Here is a 21,800-nt window from a genome sequence, read left to right as displayed (position 1 = left end):
ATACTTGTTCATGCGAAATGCCTCCGTAACATTCCCAAAACATATTTTGATTTGTAACGGGGCCTTAGGTCAGCGCTTACGTGGCGCCGATACACAGTCCCTGGTATGTCACGGTCAGGAGGCTCTCGCTGTGAACATTGGCAGTGTGGCCAGGCTAATGCCCTTTTTTTTCACAATGGCCCCGATGAGAAAAGGAGCCATCCTAACGACTCATGCTGCCGACAACAGAAGCGGGTTGTACGACCGCCTTCAGTCATTGCACATGCACCGTACATTCCCACGGCCACTTTGGCGGAAATCGGAAGACATTGTGAGGGGCTCAATAATGTAGTTGACTGAGGACGTGCGCTCCATGTTGCGGTAGGGGTCATGGTATTTTCAAAGACGCTTCTTGAATCTGACGGCAGTCTTCTGCTTTCTGGGCAGCTTCAGAAACAGTTCTACGCTCAGACGAGGTAAGGCGGTTGGGGAGAACTGTGTGGACGGAATTGGATGGATGCTGGCCTTAAAGCAGAAAAAATGGGGAGAAAGCATTCATGGATTGGGTAGCACTATTGTAGGGCATAATATACATCAGAACGTAATGTAGGGCGGAACAAGGCTCCAGTTCATGTGGTTAGCATCAATATAGATGGCCAGCATGTTGCCCATAGTGTGAATAAATTGTTCGGATAGACCTTTGGTTTGCGGTTGGTAGGCTGTAAACGTACGGTGACTTGTTTTGCACTCGGCGAGTAGAGTTTTCACGAAGTCAGACAAGAAGACGTGTCCACTGTAACAGAAATTCACGAGGAGCACTGTGCCGAAGTATGAAGTGCTGCAAAATGAAGGACGCCACATCACGAGTCGTTGCAGCCGGGAGCGCAGCGATTTCGGATAGCATGTCAGGATACCAATGGAAACCATGACCCAGCGGTAGCCAGCACTGGCGTACGGCTTAGGGCCGTATAAATCGATGCCAACACGGTCGAAGAGACGAGGCGGACAAGGCAGTGACTGAAACTCGCCAGCAGCATATGAGGCAGTTGCATTCGGTGTTCGCATGCAGGGCAGCAGTGGACGTACAGGACGAAGTTACAAATGCCGCGCCAGTAGCATCGGAGACGGATGCGAGTATACGTCTTGACTACCCCCGCGTGGCCACATAGTGGGTGAGCGTAAAAACAGGTGTTTGACCTGAGACTGCAGATGTCGGATAATGACGAGAAGCCATTTCCGTCCATCAGAGTTGCAGTTACGCCGGCAAAGCAGATTATCACGAAATTAAAAATGTGAAGCTCGGCGACGAAGGGCGCTGGACAGTGGAACCAGTAGATGGATCGGAGAGAAAGTTAAGAAGGGAGATAATTTAATGATCTTTACGCTGCTCGGAACGCATGTCGCAGGTAGAGAGCGAAGACGCAGCGGACTCGAGCGCGGGAAGGCTGACAGTCTTAGCCGGTTGCGGGGAGCGCAATGGGGCGCCAGTGCCCTTATTCTTCGGGCTGAACAGGTAGACGACGCGTATCTTATATTCTTGTTGACGGAGAGCCCATCGATCCAGGCGGCCGGAGGGACCTTGTTAACGAAGGAAGTCAACATAAGGCATGGTGGTCGGTGACCACGGCAAAAGGAGGGCCATAGAGAAAAGTTAAAACTTGTGAAGGGCCCAGACAATAGCTAAGCACTCTTTTTCCATCACGGAGTAATTGGATTCGGCTTTCGAGAGGGCGTGGCTGGCGTAAGTAACTATATATTCCTTGAATGTAGGCTTTACGTAAAGTGAGCACAGCTCCGAGGCCAATGCCACTGTCCTCCATCGTGTGTACTTCGATTGGGGCTTGGTGGTCGAAGTGGCGCAAACTGGGTGGTCCCGCAGGAGACAGCGCTACGTGTTGTAGGTGTCATCGCAGGCAGGCGACCAACCCGAAAAGTCGACGTTGCTGCCAAGAGCAGAGTTAAAGGGGCAACAATGGCGGGGAAAGTTGCAAATAAAACGTCTAAAGTAGGAGCTCAGGCCTAGGAAGCTGTCCTTTAGGAGGTAGGGTTAGGAAACGCAGTCAGAGCACAAATTTTGGCGGGGCCGGGACGACCACCCTACTTTGACATGACGGGGCTAAAGCTGTCCGTTCACGAGCAGCAAATTGACGCTTTTTTAAGTTGAGCTGAAGGCCTGCGTCAATGTGACAGGTTACCACGGGCTTCAGCCCGAACAGATCAATCTCAAAATCAGGCGAAAAGATCATGACGTCGTCCAGATAACAGACGCATAATTTTCACTTCTGGCTGCGCAGAATGGTGTTCATCATGCCGGAACATTACAGAGGCCAAACGGCATGACCTTAAATTCATAGCCCTTCAGAGGGAACACATTCGGTTCTAGGGCGATCTTCGGCTCCCATGAGAGCCCTGTCAGTACCATTAGAGCAAATCTAGGGACAGTTTCGCTCCTTGTACGCAGTCAACAGCAACAGAAATACGGTAAAGAGGGTAAACATTCTTTCTCGTGATCTTATTCAGGCGGTGGTAATCAACGCAGAAAATATTTGAGCCATCTCTCTTCTACACGAGTACCACGGGTGAGGCCTATGGACTGTTTCCTGATTACCTTGGCGCTCAGGAGCGAAGACACGATATGTGCGCTGAAGCAGAGTGGAATGGTAACCGGTGTCGATGTGCTGGACGACAGTCGACGTGCACGTCAAAGCGGTTTCTTATGAATCCAAGGAGGACCGAATCTGATGAAGAAGCGCGAGAAGTGGAATACGTTCAAGTGTGGAAGGGAGGCGTCGATGGCGGAAAGGAAAACGTTTGGAGGCGAAGTGTCGAGTGCAGGAATCGGCGGTTTGAGGGCGTCTTCGTCGACGGATGGGAAATCGTTATTCTCATCAAGACAGCGAATGAAATCAATCAGCTGGACGTTACCGACGCACTTGCCGGGACGCACACAGTAAGGTTATGTAAACGGATTGGTCACATACAATGTGGTAAGGCCAGCTGATAGGGAGAGTACGGCGTAAGGTATGGGCACGCACTTGCGGCCCATAAAGAAGGGAGATGGTGCAGAAAGCACGTTGCCGTCATAAACACGGTCATTAGCGATGGACTAAAGAACTGAAGAGCACGCAGGCAGGTCAGTGCCTGCTTTGGAAGAGGCAGCAAAACGGGTATCGGTCGACGAGGAACCGCTGAGCGCAAGGAACTCGATTTCAGCACTAACGCTATCGATTACAGCGTTATTGCGCTAAACGACCTCCAACCCAAGATGATATCGTGAGAACACCTTGCCATATGATGACCTCAATTACGTAGATTGTCTGCTGTATAACGACGTGTGTACGTCGCTGAATGCGCTATAGCCTGTATGGTTGCGGAACGCAGCGAGAATCCAGAAAGTCGGATCGTCACTATCGGCAAGGATCGACAAAAAGTTGCGGCAATGGCAGAAACAGCAGCACCGCTATTGACAAGCGCCAGAACAGAAACCGCCTTCACAGAAACTTCGATCAGATTTGCGGGAGGTAAATGAGGCTTTTGAAATTTCGCTGGAGGCCCAGTTCTTGCCTCAGGAACCGTGGCATCTAGTTTCCCTTTTGAAAGATCCGGGCGCCGACGCATATGAGAAAATGAGCGGTGACGCGCAGATGATGAGAGCCAGGTGGAGAAGACAGTGCGATCATGTGAAAGAGGGCGATTCTGTGGAGGCTCGCCTAGCGTTGAGTATTCACTTGGAGGAAGCCAGTAACCGGCAACTTGAGCTACTGTCACACGATGACGGCAAAGCCGGGCCACATGACCAGGCAATCCACACGAGTAACAATTTGACCGATCTTCATCAGTACGCCAAGGATTGTGGAACTGTCGAAGCGGTCAGAAAAAAAGGTGTCAGAGCGTGAGGAACTTGAGGCACAGGCGATGGACGAGCAACGTAGGTTGATCAGTAGTGTACAGGAAGAGCCTAGGTCAGGGGTGCAGCGACAGGTGCGGGCGGAGGTGCTGGCGCGGACGGAGGGACCGACAGAAGGGCCTCAGCCACTTGTTCGTTGATGTCCTTGAGAAGGCCGCCAGGTATGTAGATGACCCGGAGTGGGATGGCAGAAGCGCACACAGTCTTTAATGTGTGCGTATTGTGTAGGGTGGTCGGGTTAGCCGACAGGCCAGCAAGCCACTCCACAAGCGGGGCGTGCTGGCAAGAGAGGAGCGTCTGCTTGCGCAGCTCGTCGTAGCTCTGGCAGGGACTGACATCTCAGGCAACTGCGCGGAGAACTCGAGACAGCAACATATGAAAGGCATCATCTTGTATTATTTTCAGAATACGTTTGATATTGTCAGCCTCGCACATCTGGGCGTTGACACGTGATGACAGGTTGACCAGATCCTCAACAATGTTGTAGGCGTTACCGGAAAAAAGCAACTAATTACGTTACTCATTATGCTAAAAAATGAAACTCGTTGCCGCCCTACGTTACTTACAAGAAAAGTTACTAGTTACCGTTACTTTGCCATTACTTCATGGTCATAAATTTTAACTAGGCATTTTCGCCTTAAGAAATCACGATAGCAATTTCATAAAGTTCATAGTTCACATACATATCATAGCTCAAACAACAACTTTACACGAAATTTTGATTTAAAAAGAATACTTTGCACAAATGTTCTTGAGCTTAGCAATGTGATAATCGTCTAAATTTGCCTGTAGAGTTACTCGTGATGTGTTCTAACTCCGTGGCACATAGTGAAGCCATTTTCTCAACGTGAAATTAAGCAAAATTCTAACATTACAAATCAATTCTAACATTACAAAGAAAACTTCTGAGAGCTCTCAAGAAATTTACAGTAATTCTGGAAAATGTGGTGTTTCAGAATTATCGGCACATTTTCACTCTTTAGAGAGTTGTGTGAGTGGTTGGTTTGGGAAGGGCGTATAGGTAAAGGCAAGTGGGTGAATTTGTGTTCGTGCACGTGTTTCGCGCTTTATAGCTATTCTGTCTTTTTTTAGTTGGGTGCACCGTCAAGGGAAGATGTTTTCTTGCACGCATGCGAGCGCAACAAGGGTTGTCGAGAGCACATGTACATGTTGTTTATTTGCAACATTTCTTTAGGTGCTCTGCGTTTTTTTTTCTAAAAAAATGGCCAGATTGGTGGACTATCTCAACAAAAAGCAACTAGTAATGTTACACTTCACGTTGCCGAAAAATGTTAACTTAAGTACGTTACCCGTTACACTTCCGAAATGGTAACGAGTACGTTACTAAGTTACCGAAAATAGTAACGCGTTACCGCGACGGCTGATCTTCAATGTAGCTTGTGAACGTCTCACCCAACTACCGGGAACGCTAGCGCAAGCTGTGTTCTGCGCGTAGTATGAGCACAGGATGGCGTCCGAACACTTCCGTGAAGTTCGCCTCGAAAGCGGTCCACGCAGAGTAGTGGGCTTCGTTGTTTCGAGGCCACACGTTGACAACGCCGGTCAAATGAAGCATAACTTTGTTCAACTTAGTGGCATCGTCCCACTTGTTATATGTGCCCACCCGCTCGTGTGATGTGTCAGTCTTCAGCGTCATGATCATCAGTCCCGCAGAAGAGGGAGGGGACCCGCCGCCGAAGGCAGCTGGAAGTAGAGGGCTGAGCCCGCCTGCAGGGCTTAGTGGCCGGCGTGTTCGGGCATACGTGGCGTCGGTGTCGTGTAGCTGCGGAGTTCCAGGGGATACAAGGACGAGAAACTGAGCCTCCACCAAATGTAATGGGGGTTTAGGTCAGCACGGAACACAGTCTCTGGTGTTTCAGGGTCAGCAGGCCTCGCTGTGATATATGGCAGTCTGCTCAGGCCTAATGCCCGTCTTCACAGTTTTAACAATTTGTCAGTGCCCGAAAGCTTTCTGGCATTGTTACATGCTTTGATTCCTTTTTATGACTGGCATCAAGTTTAGAATAGGACAGAGTGTCATATGCTTTATCTCACTCTAATGCAAATATTAGTTCCCGGTTGCGCATTTCTGTATGCTCCTCGCCTATATACATGACTTGCAAGTTTACCAGTACGTTTATTATTTTTCTCATTGGAGGCTACCCGGACAGTGCTCGTTTTGGAGACCTCCTCCTGTAATACTGATAATTTTATATAGGTAAAAAAAAGGAAATGAATTCATTGAATATCAATAAAATTCAGCCCAAAGTACAACTTCTAATTGTAATTTTCAAGTTTATTTTGTGAGCACCTCAAGTATTCTTTCTGCTTTGATGCTCTAGGCCCGGATCCTCCAGAGAGCATTCACATCGCCAGGTCATCGCTCTCATTGGCCCGTCTTGAGTGGAAGCCACCTGGAAAAGTTTCTGGAAGCATTATATCATATACCTTGAAGGTTTGCGACGAGTTCACGGTATGCATCCCAGAGGGAAATGTCAGTGGCTGCACCGAGTATGAGTCATCAGAGAGGTGGCTGGAGTTCAAAAGCGTCTCTGACACTAAGTACTGTGTTTTGGCCACGGCTAGTGCCCAGTGTGGCAGGGACATCCTTTGGAGCAGGCCGACGGCGGTGGAGATCAGGACCCCTTTGTTTGGTAAGCCTGGAGAGCCTTTGGCTAAAGACCGTCATTCTTCGCTGGCTAGAAGCTTGGACAGTAAGAAGTTTAAAGCATGTACACCAGCATTGCGTAACCAATTTATTCAAATATTTACACCCTCCAAGGAGGAAGAGACCAACTGACTGCTCTTGAGGGCCGCAAAGACATTTGAGCAGTATTTTTTAATCCTAGAATATGAACATATTAGTCACAAGAGATCAATTAATTCTAAAGCAATATTGCCGGGAAAAATGTCTCATGGCGGAGGTCCTACGTACCTTTTGAATAACATTCGGCCGAAATATTTGCACTGAGCGAAGTTTTGCATAAGCACCTTTTTAAAGGGCTTGAAATAAAGTTTTAAAACCACAAAACAATTCACCTGACAGCGCTGCTGCCTCAGCGGGCCATGTCGCGTTCAGAGGACAAAATTTGCTTTTTTCTGGAGCTCTGTACTCTATGAGGCTTGTCTTGCTGGCTGGGTGAGGTGTCTGGCCGAGCAATTGTACCTTTCTTTTTTCCGGTAAATAAATCTGTGTAAATCGTACCTCTGTGTAAAGTTTTTAGCCAACTGCTTCTCAAGAAATTAAAAGCTCGGAAGTGACACTCTATTCCCGGAAGGCAATCTTTAAAACTTACACCTTCTAATTTTTACTAACAACTAATATTGGACGCGAAAAAATACTGAAGATTAGGCCACATGAGTCCGAAATTCCCTCGGTTCGTTTCTCCCGGCTAGAACGCTGTTTTGTTTTGCAATGGTGGTTACATTTCACTCTTGCACCTCGTACATTGAGAGTAAAGACTGGAAAGCAGTACGAAACTGCTGAACTTCAACGAATACCGCTTAGGTTTCATCGGGCCGTACCCGGGTCTATGATAAAAACTACCTATGAGGCAGCAGCTGCGGCATTACGTTATTACGGTTTTTTTTCTTTTCAGTAAAACTTCCTACGCAACATTTATCTGCTATCAAATTGTGCAACTTGCCAGTGGTACGGTCAAACTGAGCGAGATTACATACATCGACGTCAACATATTTACTTCCGTGATTCAGGTTTCGTGTTGTAACTGATAGGCTTTTTGTGTCTTTATGCAATGAAGATTCGCGAAATTTTTTCGATGTATTTGTCAGAGTAATGATAATAATTGGTTTTTTGGGGAAAGGAAATGGCGCAGTATCTGTCTCATATATCGCTGGACACCTGAACCGCGTCGTAAGGGAAGGGATAAGAGAGGGAGTGAAAGAAGAAAGGAAGAATTAGGTGCCGTAGTGGAGGGCTCCGGAATAATTTCGACCACCTAGGGATCTTTAACGTGCACTTACATCGCACAGTGCACGTTAAAGATCCCCAGGTGGTCGGAATTATTCCGGAGCCCTCCACTACGCAGTTTTGTTTTTTACTACGAATGGTACTTCATAGAATTACGTACCATTTATTCTGGTTTCGCTGCTATAGTATGTAAACGCTTTGTAATCAAATGGCACAATTTTTTTGTTGTCAATGATTTTTTAGGTTTTTGAGTGTTCTCGATCAACCACTCGTACCTTCCATCTGAACCGTCTTTTGTTCTAACCTATTCTACCATCTTTAGACACAGTTCATTGCGTGTGCAGTCGTGTCGCGTCCCTGTCATTGGTGCTGTTCCAGACATTTGATATCATGCGCACTTGTCGAGCTCACGTTTATATCGTCATGATCAACCACTTGTGCCTTCCAACGAACATCATCTTACTCTCCCGACCTATCCTGCCCCTATTTAGTCCACAATTCAACGCCTATGCAGTTCATTTTCGCTCTCAACTCAACACGAACGGGACACAAGACGGGCTAGCACAAACTAGTGCTAGTCCTTCGTCCTGTGTCCCGTTCGTGTTGCGCTGAGAGCGAAAATGAACACTTACCAACTCGCCCAAATTTCCGCCTTGCTGAGCCTATGCAGTCGTGTCGCGTACCGGTCGTTGGTGCTGTTTCCATCATTTCCCTGCGTGCGCACTTGTCGAGCCCGTGTTAATATGTTCCCGATCAACCACTCGTGCCTTCCAACGGACATCATCTTACTCTCCCGACCTATCCTGCCCCCATTTAGTCCACCACTCAGCGCCTCTGCAGTCGTGTCACGTACCTATCGTTTGTGCTCTTTCCTTAATTTCTCTGCATGCACACTTGTCGAGCCCGTGTTAATATGTTCCCGATCAACCACTCGTGCCTTCCAACACACATCATCTTACTCTCCCGACCTATCCTGCCACCATTTAGTCCACCACTCAGCGCATCTGCAGTCGTGTCGCGTACCTATCGTTTGTGCTGTTTCCTTCATTTCTCTGCATGCACACTTGTCGAGCCCGTCTTGTAGTCTCGATCAACAACTCGTGCCTTCCACCGGACATCATCTTACTCTCCCGACCTATTTTGTCCCCGTTTAGTCCACAATTCAGCGCTTCTGCACTCACGTCGCGTACCTGTCGTTGGTGCTGCTTCCTTCATTTCTTTTTGTGCACACTTGTCGAGCCCGTGTTTATATCTTCTCGATCAACCACTCGTGCCTTCCACTGGGCTACATCTTACTCTTCCGACCTATCCTGCACTCTTTAGTCCACCGTTGAGCGCCTGTGCAGTCGTGTCGCGTACCTCTCGTTGGCGCTGTTTCCTTCACTTTACTTCGTGAGCTCGTGTTTCTATCTTCTCGATCAACCACTTGTTCCTTTCAGCGGACATCATCGAGCTGCTCCGACCTAACTTGCCTTCTTTAGACCATGATTCAGAGCCTGTGCAGCCGTGTCACGAAGCTGCCGTTGGCGCTGTTTTCCTTTCTTGACTTCAAGCACCAACTAGGCCGCCAAATAGTCCTACTCGGATTTTCTGTAGGCCCTTAGCTCTGAGTAAATAAAATTTGCCGACATTTTTTCATTATAAGCGAAGATTTGAAATAGAATTCGGCATATTTTGATTTTTTTAAGAGAAAGTGTATCTCTTATGCGTATTGTAAAGCGAATGGCCCTCCCAAACGTTTCCATTTAATTCTTTCCTACGCTGCCATCAATGTACTATCTTTCATTCTACCGCGAAGCATGTAACAGAGGTACTTCGCGCAAATGTCAGCGTTGTCAATGTGAAGCTTTAATGAATAACGCCGCCACGCTCCTGTCGCACCTTCGCCCGCCACATAACCACCGCGTAACCTTAAATTGGGATCTTCCCCCGCCCAAGGTCACCGTCAGTCCAGAGCACTAGTCCACACCCGCCCATGTACTCTTCGGAAGTACCATCCCAGGCTCGATTCCCCAACCATACCGCGTGGGTATGGGTGTTATTCGGTGGTTTCGTAAACACGAAAATATGTACACATACTATGGCTCCTTCGCCTAACGCAGTGAAAAAGGTAGAGGATAGATGTGGCCAGATAAGAAAGAGGTGGTAAGCCCCACAGGTGTTATTTTCAGTTGCTCTGAGACTATAGAAATTCAGTCCAAAGCAGGAAGCTGCAAAGAAGGGAGGCTCGCCGACAGCACCGCGCCAGCCGAGGCAACACGGGTGACTAATGAGGGTGTTAAAGTTTAAAACACTGTTTAATTTAGGCAAATTTTGTTACTTGAAATATTTTTTTGCAGAGGATATGCTCTGTCGTTTGCCAAAAGAAAACAATAGAGGGGACTCGGGCAGCTTTCTTCGCTCGAACGACCTTTCCAGTTAATCCAAAAAAACTGGTGTCGGCGTTGTCGGCGTTGTGATCGTTAAATAGGGTGGCGTAGCTGGCTCAGGCAGCCATCTCCGGAGAAGCAACGACCCTCTCCAGTCCTCAAAACGGGCCCACCGCATTTTGAGCAAGAAGAAATGCTTTGCAGGTGGAAGTTAAATTAATGGCTGCTGGTGAGAGGTTGATGGGGAAGCGCAAATAGGGTCCCATAAGACAAGATTAGCGCACAGAGACGTACCATTTTAGCTTTCTTTTTTGCTTCCCCCTGCCCTGTTTAGAATAACAGTGTTGAAGGTTCCCTTCTGAAGATGAGTACTTATCCGATACATTGTTTGTATGCAGTTGCTTCGATTGTGTTCCAGAGAGCTTCACTTTATAAGTTCTAAATTCCGGACAAATGCAGTGGAGCTGTGGCTTGCTGCTTTCATTGTTGATTTTCTTCTTACTAGAACTCTGTCTATGTCTACCTACAGCTTTTTTTGAACGATCGCTTTCGGGAGTTTTGTTTTGCGGCCACCACCTTCTGAATGTTTTTCAAACGCGCTGCATCGTCACTGAGGCAGCGGGCATCAGGTTTACGTTGTCTGACTCTTTTCTTTGAGATCTTAGCTTTGCCAAAGTGGTAAGTTACTGTGGATATGCTTAGATTCCAGAAGAAATAATTTCCTCTCATTTCTTTATTTTTAACCGAACCACGATACATCTCATGCTTCGTTTAATAATGCGCTGCAGTCGTCCAAGCAGAGAGACGTCAGAACCAAAACATGAGCTCCTTGTGTTTTCTTCGTTATTGTCATGTCTAGTGCGTCACATCCAGCCTTTTAATTACCATTTTTAATCGCATAGACACTTCAAAGAAAGAACTTGTGTTCCCAAATGTTATTCCTTCCGAGGGATGTAATTTCGGTTTCTCTACGGAGCATTGCATGCACTGTGCTTTCTAAGAGGATATTTTCAAGGAAGCTCTCTCAGTGAAGTAGCTGAGTCACTTAAAATTTCAGATTACTTATATGTTTTGTCACTTTTCTGAACGTTCATGCTGCTGCTAGTCACAACGCGTGCATTTCTTTTTGCTCATCAATATCATAAATGTGTGCATTTTGTCAAGCATTTTTTCGCCCCTCAAAAGTGAAACCAAATTTAATCGCAGCTTTACGTGACGTGGCCACCCTGAGGCTCGTGTCAGCAGGTGACCGATCCTTCACCGTATCCTGGAAGCGACCTGAAACCCGCTTCGACTACTACAAAATCGAGGCGACAGGCGAAAATGGCTACGCCAACCGAGATGTTGTAGGGCATCGCGCCGGTTCTTGCAGTAAGGGCACCATCCTTCAACCTGACCAGACTAGGGTTACATGCGGCCAATTCAAAGCCTGCACAACAGCAAGCTTCACAGTGCGCACTTACAGGCAAGGACCACCTGAGCTTACATCTACTGGAGTTACCCTCAGTGACGTCTTTATCCCAAGTCAAGGTAACAATACTTTTATTTCTCTAACCGAGTATTGACAATTATGATACATCGTTTTTCTTGTTTCTAAGCGCAGCATAATAAATGTAGTACATCTGTATCTGAATAAGATATAGAAACCTCTGTCTTATACAGTAACTATGAAGGCAAAGCAAACTGAATAGTAGTCAGTATTTGGCTACACCTTTTCCAAAAGAAGCATGGCGTTAATAATATATAGTAGATATTAAAGGTTAGTGTACCTCGAAATACAAAATCTAAGGAACCAATAGTCCGCACGCATTTTGACTGAGTGGAGATCTGTTAGCACATGTCACATTCAAGAGGACTTTTTCCATCGCCAGCAGAACAGCAGTTCCTTCGCACTCCACATATTTGTAGGAGCTAGTGATCCTTGGATGCAGAGAAAATTATTGTAGCATCTTACTCCACCAAGTGCGTCATTGTCGCGAGAGAAAGGAGACCGGTAATGAACTGACAAGCCATTGATACTGACACAAAGGTAATCGGTTTGTTGACAAGCCAAAACGTAGGTCATTCTTGATATAAGTGATAGTGTTCTGTAAGAGGAAAGAGCTGAAATTTCGTCTCCTTTTTTGAGCAAGCACAAACCCATGTGGGAATAGGAACTCAGCCTTGTTCTCTAACGATGACTTTCTCATTCGGACATGACGTGAACATGACGAAAGCAAGAGCAGATAAGAAAACAAACGGCTAATCACAGACAGAGCGAGCCTGGTGATGGCGAGGGACCTAATTTTGCTGAGTCAAACCCACCACGCTGCGACCAATTTGTCACGTGAAGTAGGCTCAGTTTATTTGCCAAGACTAAATTTGCAGTGATAAAGCTTGTCAGCCTTGTCAAATGTATCACCGGGCGGGCTCGGTCGTCTGTAGGCGTTGGCTGAAGTCGGCCAGTAGGAAATGGGCTCTAGACGTGTTATGCAAAGTGGCGGCACCACGGCCATCTTTCTGTCACTGTCAGGGTTACGTCTGCACTAACGCCCTAAGAATATTGAAGCATCGTGCAATGGTAGAGAACGAAATGGAGTCGAACGGAAGTGGATTGTAACAGAATACGGCCCCTGCCTTAGGAGTACTTCTGTCCACGCAATCGGGCACTGAATCCAATCTACGCATTTATTCGCAGTTAGAAAACAGCGGATGTGAATGCGACATGGCTAAGGCACTCTATGGAAAATAAGCGCTAGAATTTGCTCTTGAATTTCTAGAAAGTTCTTTTATTTTATAGCAAAAAACACCCCAAAAGTCTAAGCTTGCCAGACCTTTGGGTTGGTCGGAATTTGTTTCTTTATGTTTTCAGTGCGAGAAAACGTTGCCCGTTTACAAAGACGAAAAGCAAGCAATTTTTTTTTTGTTTCACTGTAAGAAAGCAATTTTTTGTCACCTGTGCATTTTTCGGCATGTTTACAACTGCAGAACATTTTATTATCTCCCTAATACTTCAGGTCTCGGTTCACCACAGAGCATTACCATGGACGTTATTTCAACCTCATTGACCCGACTTCGGTGGGAGGCTCCTGCGAATGTGTCTGGAACCCTGGCAGAGTATACGGTTGAAATCTGCGACACATTCACGGCATGCGATGTAAAAACGAGCCTGACCGGGTGCATCAGACAGCGTACGCCAGTGACTTCGCTAGAATTTCATAGTACCATGGACTAACCGTATTGCGTCAAAGTCACGGCAAGCGCCTGGTGTGGTGCTGACCTCATCTTCAGCCGTTCTGCCGTGGCGGAAATCAAAACACCTTTGTTAGGTAAGCATCTTTCAGTAACGGAATATGAATTCTCTGACTTCTCACAGCTGACAAATTGCAGAGAACTGTTTCAAGGTTGCCTTAAATTGATGATCACAACCTCACCATTCCAAATATTCGCAAATGCTGGCGACACACATTGTTACAAAATAATATTTAGCAGCATGCCTCAATATTCTAACGAGGGTTTCACGACTCGAACTCAGGATGTCGTGTGCAAAGGAATCGCAGGCTAGCGTGGTACTGAAGTGAAATCTCTATCCCATCTTTTTTTGCTAAGAGGAGTCGACTAGCCTGAAACGCAGCGATTGCGCATTGAGCTCTTCGAAGCTGAGAATGGTCGTCTATCTCAGGCAACTGAATATAGACAGCAGTGAATTTAGAGGCAGAATGGTTGAAAAACGGACAGCAATATCCAATACATAGACAAAGCACGCGTGGCCATTTAGTTCTAGATCGCCCTGGACGATTTGAGATTACCGTTGAAATAAAACAAAGTGGAGGATGCCCTAAACAAAAAACATAAATATCTCAAACAATAAACATTTCCGGCAACATCGTTTGAAATCTTCATCTTTTAAAGAGACAAAAACACAATATTTGCTCATTATAAGAAAATGGCATGTGCCATAGGGATTCCATCACCCGTCGCCCAACGGCAACAATTCATGAGCCAGAAACTATCCGTAATAAAAATGATGCTGCTTAAAACTGCGCTGCTTAAAAACAAAGAGCTCCAGCTAAGCGCCTCTTTTTCTCCTATGCCACATGATTGTGTCGTTTTTTTTTTCTCAAAGCTAACGCTGTCTCCCTAAATACTGCACTTCAGACATTACTTCATTCTATTCCAGTTCTTTCTACTTGAAGATAATAAATTTTTTGCAAAAAAAAACAAAAAGTAACGTCATTCTTCTTAACGCACAGTCTCTACGCACTAAACAGGATGAATGAATCGCATTTCTTGCCTTGTTTGAGTTGAGTTCGGCATCATCTTTTTTCACCGAGACCTCGTACTGAACTGATCATGAAGCTCTTACCAAGCCGCACTATAAGTCATTCCGAAAAGCCGCCTAAATAAACAATTCTTGGAGTAATGATAGGTGCAAAGAAATCCTTTCGCTGTTCAGTCCTTCCTGGCTTTACAAAATCTGTGAAGGATTTGAAATACTTTCTCTAAAGGCTGGGCAGAACATTTTTTCTCTTTTGTATAGACCTCCATGTGGCAGCCTCTCTAACGTTTTTTTAGTTCCTTGACACTTTTCAACATGGATAACAGAAAACAGGCTTCACCTAGTCATTGGCGGCGACATCAACACAGACTTTTCTATACCCTCAACTCAGCAGCATCAAAGGAATAACCTGCTAGACTGTTACGGTATAATTATTGCCATTATTGACCCAACGCGCCTGTCCACATCGACCCGAGGTTCAATAGATGCTTTCATAACAAATTTGCATGAGAAGTCAATAGTGTCCGGCGTTATCTCTAGGAAAATTAGTGATTACTACAGATTTTTACTTCATAGATAGTCGTGTTACAAAGTAAAATAAATCTCCACTCTGGAACAGCGACAGTTAGTGCATAACGATACTTAGACACACGTTCGGTCTAGACGAAGAAATACACTGGAGCCCTGTTTATGAGGTTACAGATTCTGTGAAAGCAAAGGATGTATTTATAAACATCATAAAACCGGTGTACATTGAAGGCTTCCCATACCGAAGCACCAGAAAACCTAAGAACGCTCGAAAGCCATGGATAAACAAAGAATGTTTGAACACGATAAAACATAAAAACTACCTTTAAATTGTTTCCTTAATACCTTAGTAGAAACATAGACGACTTCCTTATATTAAAGGCGTCCAGAAAAAAGGTGACATCATTTCTTCGTCAGGCTGAGAGAGAATACATCCATAGTTTAATCAACAAGGATGTTCTGACACGAAATGCTAAAGTATGAAAACAACTTCATACCATTATTATTCTATCCAAAAGCATAACTGAAGTGGAAATCATCATTGATGATGAGAAGTTTTCAGCAAAATACTGGATAATTATTTTAACGGTTTCTTTGTGTCTGTTGCGCATACCGTACATCACCCTACTTGCATGCGATATTTTGGTCATGTGAAACTCGTTTGCTGCTTTCCTGTCTCTAGCAGACCAAAACGAGATCAAGCGTTGCATTATTAGCCTCAAAAATTATTTCGCAGGACATGGAATTATTATTGAAGTGGAAATCATCATTGATGATAAGAAGTTTTCAGCAAAATACTGGATGATTATTTTAACGGTTTCTTTGTGTCTGTTGCGCATACCGTTCATCACCCTACTTGCATGCGATATTTTGGTCAAACTCGTTTGCTGCTTTCCTGTCTCTAGCAGACCAAAACGAGATCAAGCGTTGCTTTATTAGCCTCAAAAACAGTAAGTCGCAGGTCAAGAGCCATCCTTTCAAAGCTTCGGTACTACATTCCACAATGCAGGAAAAAAAACATTTATACAACTCATTGTTCACCAGTGTTACAAATTATTGTTTCTTACTCTGGGATACAAGCAGTCTCCAATACTACAAAACTCTATGTACTACAGAAAAAAGCAGTTACTGCAATTGGAGTGTCGTGCTCGGCTTAATCAGAGTGAAATGCTTGGGAAATGGCTCTTCTACCGCATCTTGAGTAAATGAAAAATACACTGTGCCATAGCGCTCATTGGCTACTGATGCCGTTGCGTCATAAAAATTAACGATCATCATCAACTTTAACTGCTGTTTCACACAGGGAACTTTTCTCAGTAGCGTGCAAACTGCGAGAGTCATTGCAATTCTTAAAGGAGGGGATGCTAATATTTTATCCAATTATCATCCAATATATATACTCTCTTTATTTTCTAGCGTTTAGAAAAGCTATTACATGCGAGGATACTAGGTTTTTGCGATCACACCCAGTCAGCACGGATTTAGCAAATTACAATTCATTGCGACCGCTCTTCTAAAACAGAAGGAGCTGATTCTAGATTCTTTTGAACACAAAGAACCAAGTCTAGGCATTTTGCGTAGATTTTTCTAAGCGTCCGATTGCGATAATCACGAAACTTTATTGATAAAACTAGATACGTGGGCTTTTCGTGGTTGTTTTATGGTATAATTCAATCCTATTTAGATGCCCGGTTTCAGCCGGTTGTAATTGATAACACTGTATCTGACTCCAAGCGTATTTCTGCCGGTGAACTCGAGGATAGCATACTCGGACCGCTACTTTTAAATATCTACTTTAATGATATTGTAAACAGTGACCCTAACACCACTTTGTTGTCTACTCTGACGACATCATCCCATTTTTCAGAGAAGCAAGTGTATCGAGACTGGAAATAGGTGCTACGAGGTGCCTACGTTCTTTCACCCCTGGACCCTTTCTAACTCGCTGAATATCAATATAAGCAAAACAAAAGCTCTACTTTTTAGATTCTATATGTCTGTTTCTCAGTAAACATTATCACTCGGTTCGTAAAAAATACACATGTCCTTTTCCTTAAAAGCCTTGGTGTCATATATCACGCGACTTCATCATGACATTTTCATGTTGATAATTCAGCTGCTCAAAATTCAAGAGCCATCCTTTCAAAGATTCAGTACTGCTTTCCACAATGCAGCAGAAAAAAAAACATTTATACGACTCATTGTTCACCAGTGTTACAAATTATTGTTTCTTAGTCGGGGCTACAAGCAGTCTCCAATACTACAAAACTCTATGTATTAGAGAAGAAAGCAGTTACTGCAATTAACAACATTCCATATGATGCACAAAGCAAAGCTGTCTTTGAGGCACTACACATTCTACCTATTCTGGAATTCTACTCTATCCTGTTGCGTAAAAAGTACACATAAAACATTATTCAAGGAACTGCATTTTTCGATGATTTTTCTAAGATAATATGTAGAGAACGCGCCTACAATACGCCCATTGGAAACAATTGGTCTGTACAGCGTACGCAAACTACGGCACACAAAAACTGTCCTATAATCTGCCGTTCATTTTAAATAATTGTGAAAGCGGAAATTAGAGAAGAGTAATAAAATATCGATTCTTTCTTTAGTGTACTAATTCAACCTGCCATTGTGTCTTCTCTCTCGACATGAATGTTTGAGCGTTATATCTTTATTGATGCCCTGATCATTTACATTTCGATGCATTGTGCTCTTTATTTAAATATGTCCAGCATACCATGTGCTGCAGTGTTGTGTGATTTTGGGTTTTTGTGCACAATGAAGCAGCTCTAGGGGGCGGGGACCCCCTCAAGCCTATATAAGCTTCTGTCCCCGCTCCTCACATCCTCCATGTGAACTAAAACCTGATTGACTGATGTAATTGTTGATTGATGGTGCAACCACCCACTGGACACTTACAGGATTGCATATAAGGATGATAAGTAAGGTAGAGCACGAAAGGAAAAATTTCTCTCGTTCCAGTGCTACCTGAAGTGGCTGATCTCAGCCTGGTAGATGTGACGCTCAATTCCTTCACTGTGAGCTGGAAGCGACCAGAAGCTCGCCTTAACCATTACTTGCTCGAGGTGACCGAGCTCCATGACCACAGAGGCAGAGCAGGGCAACACCCTCCGGGCTCCTGCTCCAACGGAAGCATACTCCGCCCTGACCAGACACAAGTCACCTGCACCCACCTCCAAGCGTGCAGCAACTACACCTTCACAGTGCGCACTCACATCCACGGTCCGCCTGAACGCACATCTTTGGGACTAAGTATCGGCGGCATATTCATACCTGGCGCAGGTAGGTTGTTTTCCCATATTTAGAATGCTGTCGCAATGAGAAACATATATGTTTAGAATTCATCTCATGTTTATAAGAATTGGCTGGTATTGTAATAATTCGTACACAATGTTAACCTGACTAACAGACAACCCTAAACAGACGAATGCTGAGGGATTGCAAAGCAAGTCTCCTGCGTCGAGAGATACGACGAGAGAATGAAGGCAGTATGGTCATTACCGAACTAAAGAAGATGAAACTGCGATCACTGAGTGCGAGCATGAAAGGCTTCTTAATTTCAAATACCATTCCTTTAAAATCGAAGGTACATCTTAATCGCTTCTAATCGTTCGTTATCCGTCAAGGTTTGTAGTGCTAATGATTTATATTCCCATATTCGCATAGAGTATTAAAGAAAAAGTAAAATCTTCGGATCAAGTTCAAGAGAATACATCTCCATTCGGTGCTTTCTTAATCGGATCGTATTAGAAGAGCGGTGGTCGCCATGTTTACGTTGTTAATAAATTCTCTTTCGACTTGGCACTTCGAACCAGTATAGATAAACACCGGCTGAGCAATAAAACCCATTCGGTTAACCCCACTTCGCTGAAAGTTTTCACAGTTAATTTTTCCAATCTACAAGATTCTGAACAAACCTAGAAAATACCTAACAAAAGCTTGAATTTGTGTGGCGACTGAATGAAACAGTTATCTTTACATCGGATTATGTTCAAGTAGCTAATATTGTAAATCAGTAGGATCAGGCAGTAGCTTGCTGTCACCTTACCAGAAAGTGGTCATTGCATGCCTACTCGCCAAGACTTTTTTTAGGGGTCCTTTGATACTTCTACAAGAAATTATGGCTTATCAAAATATCTAGACAAAACTATGCCGCGCTCGCAATCCTCATGTTGCTTTTGATAGCAAAACAGTGTAAAAATTTCTCGGAAAAGAAGTGTGCGAGGTTCCTGGTGCTAATTAACTTTCAAAAATCGAAAGAAATGCCCTTGCAAACATATCCTCCTACTTCATATATATATATATATATATATATATATATATATATATATATATATATATATATATATATATATATATATATATATATATATATATATATATATATATTGCCGCATGCAAGAAGACGCCGAGGATGAAGACTTCGTCTACGAGCGCGAGGCAAGAAGAAGAAGAAGCTGAAGTGCGCGTGGACATTTTCTGGTTAACCAGTAAACCGTTTTACCTTCAGCTCTCCTCGGGGTTCTACCGAGTCCTGACACTGGTGGAGCGTGCTGGGTATGCACAGGACTCCTTCCGGCAGTCCACAGCGAGTCGCGGACATCAACACGCCTGTCCATCGCGCTAGCCGCCGACGTCTAGGCCTTTCCCCGGAGTACAACCATCTACCGGGCGACTCTTCAAACGTCAAAGTTCGCCGGGTCTTCCAAGCCATGGCACCTCTCACCCCTACGTCCGTGACTCTTCACAACACCAAGGTACCGGAGTGCTTCCGCGGAACGCGTTTGAAGATGTGGAAGACTGGCTCGACCAGTTTGAAAGAGTGGTCAAGTTCTACAAGTGGAGCGTGGACCAGAAGCTTTGCAATGTTTATTTTGCACTTCAGGATACTGCTAGAACTTGGTATAAAAACCACGAGGCCAGCTTGTCCATGATGGAATGACTTCCGCCGCCAGCTGGTGGATACTTTTGCCACTGCTGATCGACGAGAGAATGCGCTGCGCCTGCTTGAAGTGCGCGTCCAGAAGCCAAATGAAAGCGTAGCTACGTTTGCGGAAGACATGGCTCGACTTTTTCGCCGTTCCGACCCCGATATGACTGAGCAAAGGAAGCTACGACATCTCATGCATGGCATCAAGGAGCAGGTGTTTGCCGGCTTGGTGCGCAACCCACCTTAAACCGTCGGTGAGTTCGTCAAGGGGTGCTACAGCTATAGAGCAAGCCCTCCAAGAACGGTGCCGCCAGTATGACCGACCCTTCACCGGTGTTCCACCGACTGCGGCGGCCCTCACTGCAACCGATGGGAACACTCTTCGTGACCTCACTCGAGAAATTTTCCTTGAGGAGCTGCAGCGAATTACTGCTAAGAGCGTTCAGTCACCAGACGCCGTCGCAGCAGCCGTTAAAAAAGAGCTCCGGCATGCTCTGTCACCGTCTGCACCATACCATGAGTCTCATCCAGTTGACAGCGCGGCAGCCGTTTGCGAACCAAACCACGTGCCCCAACCCAACAGCAACACGGCCGTCAACACGGCGCCTTACTATGAGCCGGAGCCGCAACCCGCGAGCTATGCGGAAGTCCTTCGTCGTCCGCCGCCAGACCACGCCCCACCGAGCTCAGCGAGTCGTCCGCAGAGGCGGTTCTTCCAGGAGTCTCAGTGGGCACGTCCCAGCCGCCCTCAGCCGCGCCGAACTGACCTGTGGCGCTCCTATGACAGCCGACCACTCTGGTTCTTCTGCGGACAACCAGGCCATGTGTATCGGTACTGCCGCTACCGCCAAGAGGGGCAGGCCTTTCCGCCTGGTTCTGCTCGACGCCATTTCGACGCTGGCCGTGCCCAACTTGAGGACCCGCCGCTCAGCAGGGAAGCCGAATCACCGGGCTTCCGCCGCCGCTTCCCATCTCCGCGGTGTTATTCTTCACCGACGCGTCGTAGCGATGCTGACGTTAGCGGACGGCGGACGCCGAGCCCTCGCCGGGGAAACTAACTGCCGCAACCTCGCGAGGGGAGGTTGCAACCAGTTGAAAAGTTTCAAAGCCCTCACTAGAGCCGCAACTGCCGACTGCAACCCATGATTGTGACGCCTCTGTTCACATTGACGCTGCCGCACTACCACCGAAAATGCCGCCTACATTAGCACCGAACATGCCGAACCAGATAAGCAGCCCCGAAGACGAAAATAACAGCGCCGACCTTACCGCACTTCCCCCGCAAATGCCGAGAGAGACGAGCAACCCAAACGACGTTGTTAGCGCTGACCTCGCCGTTTGCATTGATGGGCTGGAGGTACATGCTCTGGTGGATACCGGGGCGGATTTTCAATCAATAGTCAAAAACTGGCTGACAAGCTGCGCGAAGTAAAAACCGAATGGACTGGGCCAGTAATAAGAAGTGCTGGGGGTCAGCTAATGGCACCGACTGGGAAGTGCACTGCCCGCATAGGAATCGGAAACTCAGTGTTCGTTGGCAGCTTCATTATCCTCTCAGACTGTTGCAAACACCTCATCTTGGGCATTGACTTTCTGCGCCTTCATGGGGCTGTGATCAGCTTTCGGGACAACGTCATTGCCTTCAGCAAAAAGCATGGAGACCTTGGTTATGCGCAAGTACCACTGATGCCCTTACGAGTTGCCAATGAGGGGGTGACATTACCTCCGCGATCGTGCTCTCTTGTTGAAGTGAAGTGCGACGTGGCGCATACCGGCGATGGCGTCGCCGAACGGGCCGTCACCCTGATACTCAGCCGAGGTGTTTCTATAGCTCGAGGACTAGTCAGTTTGGCCAATGGGCACGCCGA

General features: G+C 45.9%; 2 protein-coding genes across 2 annotated transcripts in view; both read left to right on the top strand.

Annotated features, from left to right (window-relative positions):
* The window catches only part of LOC144103324 (tenascin-X-like), a 44,149-nt gene extending 30,742 nt beyond the window's left edge, over positions 1–13,407 (top strand). Inside the window, exons 13-15 of the mRNA XM_077636076.1 lie at positions 6,229–6,540; positions 11,393–11,716; positions 13,183–13,407. Of these exons, the coding sequence (XP_077492202.1) occupies positions 6,229–6,540; positions 11,393–11,716; positions 13,183–13,400 (854 nt within the window). The 3' untranslated portion in view covers positions 13,401–13,407. The remainder of the gene's footprint in view (positions 1–6,228; positions 6,541–11,392; positions 11,717–13,182) is intronic.
* LOC144103927 (uncharacterized) overlaps positions 13,397–21,800 on the top strand; it is a 68,369-nt gene continuing 59,965 nt past the window's right edge. The window contains exons 1-2 of the mRNA XM_077636644.1: positions 13,397–13,494; positions 17,964–18,284. The gene's annotated coding sequence lies outside the window, so the exon portion shown is untranslated. The remainder of the gene's footprint in view (positions 13,495–17,963; positions 18,285–21,800) is intronic.

The sequence above is a fragment of the Amblyomma americanum genome, chromosome 9 (genome assembly GCF_052857255.1).
Source record: "Amblyomma americanum isolate KBUSLIRL-KWMA chromosome 9, ASM5285725v1, whole genome shotgun sequence".
NCBI classification, from domain to species: Eukaryota; Metazoa; Arthropoda; class Arachnida; order Ixodida; family Ixodidae; genus Amblyomma; species Amblyomma americanum.
This window is presented reverse-complemented; position numbering and strand designations above follow the sequence as displayed.